General features: G+C 41.7%; 2 protein-coding genes across 3 annotated transcripts; one reads left to right on the top strand and one right to left on the bottom strand.

The window, feature by feature from the left end:
- Positions 1-1,554: 1,554 nt before the first annotated feature.
- LOC133886575 (V-type proton ATPase 16 kDa proteolipid subunit-like) lies at positions 1,555-3,967 on the top strand. Its single transcript, XM_062326246.1, has 3 exons — positions 1,555-1,773; positions 2,093-2,378; positions 3,517-3,967. Exons 1-3 carry the CDS (start codon positions 1,695-1,697, stop codon positions 3,647-3,649), a joined length of 498 nt encoding a protein of 165 aa, XP_062182230.1. The 5' UTR covers positions 1,555-1,694; the 3' UTR covers positions 3,650-3,967.
- Positions 3,968-4,273: 306 nt separating this feature from the next.
- LOC133886574 (long chain acyl-CoA synthetase 9, chloroplastic-like) lies at positions 4,274-10,064 on the bottom strand. 2 transcript variants are annotated; one of them, XM_062326244.1, is made up of 12 exons: positions 10,013-10,064; positions 8,648-9,178; positions 7,916-7,996; positions 7,367-7,639; positions 7,033-7,164; positions 6,769-6,942; positions 6,447-6,676; positions 6,175-6,292; positions 5,670-5,801; positions 5,455-5,589; positions 5,175-5,381; positions 4,274-4,785 (listed from the first exon to the last, which is right to left on the bottom strand). In XM_062326244.1, the coding sequence occupies exons 2-12, from the start codon at positions 9,095-9,097 to the stop codon at positions 4,621-4,623; spliced, it is 2,097 nt and encodes a 698-aa protein (XP_062182228.1). In that variant the 5' UTR covers positions 9,098-9,178; positions 10,013-10,064; the 3' UTR covers positions 4,274-4,620. The 2 variants fall into 2 exon arrangements, with proteins under 2 accessions (XP_062182228.1, XP_062182229.1); XM_062326245.1 differs by lacking the exon at positions 10,013-10,064 and having other exon boundaries at positions 7,916-7,985; positions 8,648-8,852.
- Positions 10,065-10,434: the final 370 nt, after the last annotated feature.

Raw genomic sequence — 10,434 nt, 5'->3', positions numbered from 1 at the left:
GGCAGTGGGGCCTAGGGCATATCAACATTCTGTGTACTGAACGAAGATGATATTTAAATTTTTTCATATGATCTTGAATGAAGATAATCTTTATATGAAAATTATACCTATCGATAATACAACTTTATAATTGAACACTTTTTCATTTTAATCTATTTAGATACCAAAAAGTGGCTACAAATTCTATAAATTTATAACTATTTTTTGGTATCTAAACAGATTCGAATGAAAAAAAAAATTAATTAAAAATATCGAGGGTTTTTTTTTCTGATAATATGTCCGTGAGAATAATGGGGTTGTCTTTGTGATCCAGTAATCGAACCAGAGACGAGGCACACACAATGTATATATAGGTTCATGCCACTGATTAGAGTAATACCATATGTCATGTGTGGTTGATGATATATCTGTATTCATTCGAGTACATATAATATATCTAGATCTATTACAATGAGTAGATAAGATCTAAACTAGATTAATGATGAAGTCGTCAAGTATCTCCTGTGGCTCTAGTGCTTGCATTGAGTTTCTAGTGCTTGCATTGAGTTATAAATGAGTTGTGCTCCTGTAAAAAAAGAGTCTTCTTCAGGGGTCTGGGTCCTTACTTTATATAGGGGTCTTGTACCATCTCCTATCTCATCAAATCAATAGAGAAATATTTCATCTTATTTACCAAGAAAGATCAGATAAATTCGGTTAGGATACTAGTTGTTCTTAAATTGGGTAACTAATCAAGACCTTTTTAGCATGCGTCTTCTGTATCTTTGGGATTATCATATACTGTATATTCAGTTCCGTAATATTTAGAGTTGTTAAGTATACACATAACGTACCTTATCTGTATATGTTATACTCTTTATATGTATATACTTTATAGTTAAATATTTGACAGAAAATTATAGATATCATCGATACGTATATTTTTTATATAAAGATCATCTTTATTTAAGATTATATAAAAAATATAATTTTTTATGAATATCGTTTGCAGAACACATGAGTGCCAATAGACCTTAGAATCTAATATCACGTAACATATCGGTACACAGAGTATCCACATAACTATTTCATTGCCACGAAAGAGATCGATTGCGTGTTCATAAGAGATTCCCACACTCTTGTTTCATGGCTGACGCTACGATTCAAGATGAACGATCGACGACGAATAAGATCACCCATGCATGGCTGCACGTTTGAAGCTGAACAAGACAGCCTTATGGTTTGGTCTTCAACAGGACTAGTCTCTTTGAAAAAAGTAGCTTCTCCGAGATAAATAGCCCTCTTAGAGAAATTTTCTCTGCTTGGATAAACTCCTTTATATAGTCTTCTTTTCTTCTTCGTTGTTCGTGACTAGCCTCTTTGTACAGTTTGGTCTTCTTCTTTTAAATAATATATTAATTACAACAGTGGGTTCTCCACTGTATTCCTTTTAAAAAAGACAGCCTACGCTAAAAAAAATAAGACAGCCTATACGCCTATACGGCTCTACCCATCCAACCCCGGGGGCAAAATCGGAAAAGCACACGCCCTCGCTTCTGGAGATTTGCAGTCTTGCAGATCAGGTCGGGGTCTCGGGGAGGGATCGCATCTACCCACCTTCCCGTCTTCCTCGCCTCAGCGACGCGGCAAGCCCGAGACCGACCGAGCAAGCGAGTCAGCGAGAGCGAGAGAGAAGAAGAGGAGAACGGAGGAAGATGTCGTCGGTGTTCAGCGGCGATGAGACGGCTCCCTTCTTCGGCTTCCTCGGCGCCGCCGCCGCCCTCGTCTTCTCATGTACGAACGTACCCTCCCCTCATCCTCCTCTCCTCTTCCATCCTAGCGATCAAGCGATTCCGTACCAAAAGCTCTAGTTTTTCCGAAGAAAGTTTGGATTTTCACCATCCGATGCCCCGATCTATCATCGGGGCTCCGTAGTTTGCCTCGACGTCAACGAATTCCAGCCTCCGATTAGCTCGATCCCGGGCGTGCCAGTGCCGGATTCTTCCGTTGCTGGGCCAGATTTGGTCCGATCGGGGGCAGGATTGCTGGAATCAAAGCGCTTTCTTGGTTGGGTTGTTGCTGACGACGCTTTCCGTTTCTTGATCCGGTGCAGGCATGGGTGCGGCCTACGGGACGGCGAAGAGCGGCGTGGGCGTGGCGTCGATGGGCGTGATGCGGCCCGAGCTCGTCATGAAGTCCATCGTGCCCGTGGTCATGGCTGGTGTTCTGGGTATCTACGGTCTCATCATCGCCGTCATCATCAGCACTGGGATCAACCCCAAGGCCAAGCCGTACTACCTGTTTGATGGCTACGCGCACCTCTCGTCTGGGCTTGCTTGTGGCCTCGCCGGGCTCGCCGCCGGCATGGCCATCGGTATCGTCGGTGATGCTGGAGTCAGGTAAACTTGTTCTTGCCTGCTTTTCTATGTTAGATGGTTAGATAGACCATCTTTCGATTTCACATCATTATCTATGGTTGATGTCAATGTAGTAGCTTTTTACATCTGCATCTTGTGCATGTAGTAAGCATCAAATATCATTTTTTTTTCTTCTTATGCTTTCTTTTGCTACTGTCTGCTGTTAATGCCAATGGAGTACCTTATAGATCCTCTCCATAATGTTGATATTGTACCTTCTGATTGCTTTAAGGTTGATTGGGTTAAGATTGTGACACTATAAGCCATAATGGTGTTGCTCACTCGCTTTAGCCTCATAAGTCATAAGAACCAAAATCTACGTACTGTAAGGTAGTTATTAGCATTTAAAGTTCTTTGTAGACCTGATGTTCTTTTGTCCTAATGATGACGGGCTTGTACATAAATTTTCTTCTTAGGTCATCATACATGTGAAAGAGGAAAATATCCCAAATGGTGCTACTTTTGCGATTAAAGAAGTTTCTTCCCATTTTGATTATCTCGTTTTGTTTTAGTGATAATATATATGTATGCTACATCATGCTTATTTTATTTTGATGCTATACTTTTGGAAACATTCTCCTTTAACCAAAAAATAGTGTTCATCAAAAAGCAGATAACAGAAAACAGTAGTTAACATTGTTAACTTATGCTACCGGTCTTTCTGTATCTTTAAACTTTCATGTGTGAATAATAGCTGTGTAGCTGGTGTACATGGAACATTGTGATTATTTATGATTGAAAGACATGGAGTTTACAATTATGTTTTGCTACCTCACTGAATTATGATCAACCTATGTTCCATTAAGGTTTGATATGTTCCTTTCCTAAGTTTACCCATAAAATCACTGAATTATGATTATTAGATTTGAATGTGAGTTATGATTCATTCACAAGATAAATCCATAAAAATCACTGAATTCTGTCTGTAGGCTCTATGTAAATTAAATCAGTTGGAATTTGAAACAGAAATGTTTTCTGCTTTAAATATTATTTGCTTTGATATGTTCCTTTCCTAAGTTCACCCTGCTTTCATCTGTCATCTGTGTATTATCTAATGCTCCTGCATGGGTGCTTAGTTTTGAATATTATTTTGACTTCCTTTTTGGGCCATTGATTTCAGGGCAAATGCACAACAGCCAAAGCTATTTGTGGGCATGATCCTCATCCTCATTTTCGCAGAAGCACTTGCTCTCTACGGACTCATTGTCGGCATCATCCTCTCATCCCGTGCTGGCCAATCCCGTGCGGATTAGGCACCTCCCACTACCATTCTACTATTACTGCACTGTTTATTATGTTATTTTGAGAGGAGCTGAAACTCGGGGGTTCTTGTCTAGTTTATTCTTGTGACCATGTATTAAGGAAACATTTATAACTGAAGGGGAAGGTGGCACATCCAGTCATGTTCTTCTTGGTGGTTGCTGTTTACCGTCAAGCAGAGGTTATTTTTTGGGTTAAGGCTGGATGGATGCTCCTGGACAAAGTGGCTTTAATTTTATTCCTGATGAATAAAAAACACGGAATTGTAGCCAAATAATAATGTGATATATTATCGTCATCCCTTTACTCCATGCCTTATTTGCAATGTTGTGTCATCTATGCTTGAGCTTGAGTTTTGTTGCTGGTTGTATCATTCAAGGTTGCTGTGATTGTTGATGGTTTAGCGTGTGATATTTTTACTTACATTAAGTTAGTTAGGCCTGAGCTGATGGCTGATTGTTTGAACTAAAATAATTTCTGCTTGAATGTTTTCATCGAGTTCCTCATGCTGCTAGATGTTACGAACCCATTTACAACTTGGTGGGCAGTATGCATTTCTCTAAGGTACCAGATTCGTGAACATGCTGTTCTAAAGCTGGAATCTCAAAAGAACTCTAGAGTTATCAATGTCAAAATTTGCTTATTCCAAATTGTGGAAGTCGTAGGAACCATAGCAGTAAAAATTCAACAAGATTCTACCAAGGTGTGCTGGCAAGAACACAGATACTCTTAGACATGCAAGGAATCCTCAATTCTGCAAGGTACAGCCCCCTCTTGGCGCGCAGGGAAACACTACACATTCTTGGCGATTGATTTACCTCCGTCTCTCATCACCAATTCACCATCAGCTGTTGTCTTACAAGTCTTCACAAAAACCAGCGGTTCAAGCATACTACGAACAGAAAACTTTTGTTGTTGCGACCGAAGAACACCCTATCCTTAAGAGACTGTAGCGGCAGCAACATTAGCTGTACAGCTGAGCAAGGTCCTTCTCGTATGCCTTCTTGATGACTTCCCTCTTGAGCTTTAGGGCAGCCGTGACAAGGCCCGACTCTGGTGTCCATGGATCTGGTATCAGCTTGATTTTGGCTGGGATCTCAAACTTCTCCAGATGCGCTTGCTTAGCAGCCTGAAGAACAAGCACATGTCAGTACAATCTGAGTTACCATCATAGCAGCATATTATGAAATGCCTGCAACATTCAATTTGTTCTTCGATTGGTATGTGCATAGGTTTCGATTGGTATGACACCTGAGGTCTAACAGATCCTCTCTTTTTCTCATATCGGTACAGCTACAGGCACAGCACATTGCTGTTGTATTTCACATAGAAGAATAGGAACAAAGAAGAGATCATAAGTTGCTAAATCTTCCAGCAAATGCAATCATTACCGAAACATTAAACTGAAGGAAGAAATGTGTTGAGGGGGTCTATGGATGAATTGTTAAATCAACCAGGTGCGCAATGTTGAGAAATCAAACAACCATGAATTAACATAAATGTAGGGAGGACACAAACCTTTGCTAAAGATTGGAGGACTTCTTTGACTGTCTCTTGCTTCTGGCACAAATCTGAAAAATCAGTATATGCGATTCCTTGTTTGGAGGCCCAGTCTTTCAGCTCGCTGTATGCAGCTACAACAAGTGCGACACAGTAGCTGTGGAAGGGGTCAGCATGGATCATGATCTGGTCAACGTATGGGCTCACACTCAAAGCAGCCTCCACCTGTGATTGTATCATTAGTTAAAAAGAGTTAACAGGGACTTGTATTGTTTGGTCAGAAAAGAAGCCTGCATACCTTTCCTAGCGATACATATTCACCGTGTTGAAGCTTGACTATGTCCTTCTTACGGTCAATGATTTCAAGACAGCCATCTGGGTGCAAGCGCCCGATGTCACCAGAGTAGAACCACCGCATGCCTCTTTCATCATCCTTCATATGAGGCTTAGTGTTAAAACAACAATTTCCACGATACACTCTTTTCCGTGGACTGGGCATTATTGGAGACATACCTTGTAGACCTCATTTGTTTTTGCTTCATTTTTGAAGTAGCCTTTAGTTACATTTGGACCTCCAATAACTATTTCACCCCGAGGCATTGGCGAATCAGTTGTTAAGTATCCACCTTCGGCCCAGTCTATCAACTGTCATGTGTGAATATAATTGCCACTATATTAGGAAAAATATTGAATCTGAAGGCAAAGGAGAAGAAAACGACTCATATGAAGCACAAAAATGAAAGGAGAAAGCCATAAAAATAAAAGTGGACATGCAAAAAAACATTAATTGTCAGCACAGAGGTTATTTTCATGCAATAGCTTCTGTTTCAAGCTTTGCACTCATACATTAAAAAACATGAGCTTATCACTTTAATCAGGGAAAATCTTCCAGACATACTTCACTAGATAACTAAGATGAAGATCTGTTATCAACTGTTCCAATATTTCCTTGAAGACAATAGTTGTTTCTACAGGAAATGGACGTGAGCTAAACCACTAGAAGAAAAAAAATCTATACCTTAATGTATGAACAAGGCAGAGGAGCACCAACACGACCAACAGATGTGTCATCATACTCCGAAAATGTCCCACCAGCACAGGTTTCAGTCAAGCCATATCCTTGCGATATTGGAGCCCTGCAACAGCATAATTCACCCTATCAATTCTGCACTACAATAAAATATTGTATATTCATATGCAAGCTATTGACTTGAAATGTTTGAATTACAGACACAATTAACATTAACAACACAAATTGAGAATCACTTAAAAAAAAGACTTGAATCTCACCCAAGGCATATATTTATAAATCTCTGAGTGTCCCCTGACAAAGGTGCTCCACCTGAAAGAATAAAGCGAATCCTCCCTCCCAAGATTGCACGCACCTTCTGAAAGACAAGCATATCCCACAAGAGCTTCTCTAGTCCCCACGCACCAAGCCAGCTTCCATTAACAGCAGCTAGGCGGCGGCTATAAGCAATATCAAATAATTTCTTTGCTAACCCACCCTTTGCATCTACCTGAATTCATATGGGTATGAAAAAACAGAACAGCTGAGATAACATAAAAGAGCATGAAAATCAATGGATGAATGAATTGTAAAGGGCATTACATTTTTTCGTACGCCATCACGAACACGGTCAAGTATAGCAGGTACAGCAGTCATAAGTGTTGGCTTCAGCGCTGAAGCGTCGCCTTGCGTCCCCCTTTTTATTTTATTTGATGTATCAGTCAGGGTCAATGGTGATCCATATCCTATTGAAGCCCCAACAGCAGTTATGATTGCCTAAACATCCCATTTGCATAAAGTGAATCAGCATTAGAAAAAAAAAGACCAACAATGTGGAATAGATCAGGATGTCATGACAATGCTTACCTCAGCTGCCAATTCAAGGATATGTGCTAGCGGGAGGTATGCCAGGTACACATCCTTCCTACCAAGTGCAGGCACAATCGTCATAACAGCTGAAACAGTAGCCAAGACATTGCGGTGACTCATCATGACTCCCTGTGAAAAATTATACAAACGAGAATGCTGCCTCGATCAGTAGAAGTTGTAGAGTAGATGATCTCAGAAAAAAAAAAAAACAAGCATTGATAATTTTACATATCTTGAAGTGATCTAACATAAGCACTAGCAAGAGAGATAATTATTTCAGATCCACAGTAGAATGAAAATAAAATGTTGAAATACTAGGATTTGAACAAACCTTAGGCATTCCTGTGCTGCCACTTGTATACATAATCACTGCAGTATCTGATGGGAGAGGCAAGTTTGCTTTGACAGGTCTTTCCAATCCTAACCTCTCTACATCCTCAAATGACCTAATGGTCCAGCTCGTGCATTTTTGAGCCAAGGATACTTCAGTGGAGACACCTTCCTCATTTATGTAGATGACATGTTTCACAGTATCAAGTTGGCCACTTATATGAATCAGCTTTTTCAGTTCTTTCCGTCCGCAGACAACAGTAGTTACCCCAGTCTAAAGAGTCAAAGCAGGAATAAGATTAGCTGAAAGTATAGCAGTTACACATATAATAGGTACGGCATCGTAAATACTTTAGCAATAATGTTTGAAATGATATGACAGTATTTGCTGACTATCAAGATGAGATAATGCTGTGACTAATAACAATAAAAACCAATTGTGTTGAGATATGCTGTTATAACTGATAACTGATAAGTATGGGACTTGAGCATGGTATGGTATAAACAAGGATTTCAAATGCATGGACAACATGGGATGAAATCAGCCAACCTCATTTAGTGAGTGACATAGCGCCCCCTCCCCCAAGGAGGCATATATGGTCACAACTGTAATATTTTGTCTGAAGCACGCCTTGCAAAGAGAGGAAAGAAGATTATAGAACTTGCAAATGATTTGAAGAGCTAAATATTAACTCAATGTAAAGAATATAAGCAAAATGTGGCAGCAGAATTGATTTACTGTAAGAAAAAACATAAGCAAAATGCGACAGCATAATTGATTTCTCCATCAAGTGGCAATATGGTTGAAGGAAACCGGTTTTCATGTGAAGATATAAATAATTTCTTAGATCTTCATATCTCTATCATTAGCAATGTCCATTCATCAAGAATGTCAGCATCACTCCCTTCCTTCCCATGAGATCATTTCACATTTCTATACAAGGACAATGGTAGAACATTTGGTCTTTATTGTCTTTTGAATGCTCAATCCTACCTTTACATGATATTGTCAAAATAAGGAAGCTCATTTGTAAAACTAAATCTACCATGTTTCATGAGGTAGTTACTTAAAACACATCCACAGCTAAACTCATCAAGCAGAACAAGCACCCTAGTACTGTAGCACACGCTATCTATGTATTTTTGCAAAGCTTGCATTTTAAAAGGGAAGATGAAGAAACTTGAAGATGAATTTACACCATCTACGCTTCCAGATACTTGCATACTTGATGACCAATAGCAGCTGTATTTGCTAATATTGGTAGATGGGTGGAGAAGATACCTGCAATGCAATCTGCCACTCAGCTTGTGTATCAGCAAAAATAGCAACACGCTCATCCTTCTGGTGTCCAATTTGCACTAGACCAGAAGAGAAGTTGCAGACAGTCTTGAATGCATCAGCATAACTTTTCCACTCATAACACCCCAAATGGAGCTTCTCAAAGGATCTCCCATCGGCAGCTACCTCTAATTCCCTTGAAATGAGCTTCCTGGTGCCAAGCAGGGGCATGTAGGCAAACTGCTTGCATGATTGCTCAAATAGCTCAGCAAGTGTGAAAATCCCCTCCCAGTGTGTTTCGACAGGCTGTTCAAATCTCTGGTTACGGATGGCATAGCCAGGCTCTGCACCCACATCAACTATCACTCCCCTCTTCTTCTTTTCAGGCTTTCTCTTGGTGAACAGCAGAGATGCCACAAAAGGGAAAACAAAACCAATAAAATACGGATTCATATTTCTTGGACGACACCCCTTATATCACTTCTAGCCCACCGAGAGTAGATACTGATTGACAGAGGTCTTGAAGCAAGAAACCTGCAATAATAATTTCATGGGGTGAACCTTCCCGAGATGTTGGCCCCAGATATCATCGCTAGAAAAACTAAATAACACTACCAGTGATATGATTCCTTTTCTCATGCACAGCCTACTTTAGAAGGCCACAAGCACATAGAACTTTGTATCCTGAGATGTTGCAGAACTCCAGCAACCAGCTATTGGAACTTCAGTTCGTTCTCACTAGCAAGAACTCCGGCACTAGGAAAGTTTCTTCAATGGAGGGGCGAGTAACTAAGTAGTATTTGTAAAGAGGAATTTTGCTTTTGCACAGAACACAGCGAGATGCCGGGAGCTGCTGTGCATCGTCCTCATAGATGGAAGGAACTCAACCTTAGAGCAAGGGGCAAACGTTGTTTTGACGACGAACCATGGTGGATGGATGGGACTCATAGCACTATAGCAGGTTCTGGCAAAGGATTTCACCTACGTAGTTCAACGAGCTGACAGTCCCAAATGACGCAGCCAAGAAACCACTAACACCCAACCAAACAAAATTGTTTTCACCAAGTAATCAAACATATACGCAGACGACCTGGGTCACTGAAGCCTGACAGCTAACGACGATGCTCGACGCAATCGATCCTAGCATTCTAAATGTAAGCACCGGAGCAGGGTCCAGACGCAGACTTGAACCACGAGGTCGCCCGTAGCGAGCGAGCATTTCAAATCCAGCTCAGCGGCGCCGGCGCAGGTAGGACTCTCCCCGGAGGAACCCGAGCTACCGATCCCAACTCCAACCGAAATGGGCACTGATGCGCGCGGAGAGCGAAGGGCAAACCGCCAGAAACGGGGGGAGCAGCGCGTGCGTACCTGCGCGCGGAGGACGGGGAGCAATGCAGTTGGCACGGAGGCGGAGGACGGGGAGCAATGCAGTTGGCACGGAGGCGGAGGACGGGAGGAGGAGGAGGAGGAGGTGGAGAGGGAAATAAGGCAGGTGCGGCGGGCGGGGCGGAGGATCCAATGACGCCGGCCGAGCTGAGCTTTTGTCCCGTTGCGGCGGGCTGTCTCACTTTTGGGGTTGAGCTTTGGCTGGGCCTCCGAGTCCGATTCGGTCGCGACCCGGGTCGCTTTTGCTTTGACTTCGCCGAAGTGGGCTGGGCTGGGCTGGGCCCCGCCGAATCTTCTTCTTCTTGCAACTCCAACTTCTTTTCGCCCACCTTTGATTGCATCAGATGTTGCGTCGCACAAAAGAAGCCAGGTCCTTAAAAAACGCAGCTGCTATACAGTAGCTA

The sequence above is a fragment of the Phragmites australis genome, chromosome 12 (assembly GCF_958298935.1).
Source record: "Phragmites australis chromosome 12, lpPhrAust1.1, whole genome shotgun sequence".
NCBI classification, from domain to species: Eukaryota; Viridiplantae; Streptophyta; class Magnoliopsida; order Poales; family Poaceae; genus Phragmites; species Phragmites australis.
This window is presented reverse-complemented; position numbering and strand designations above follow the sequence as displayed.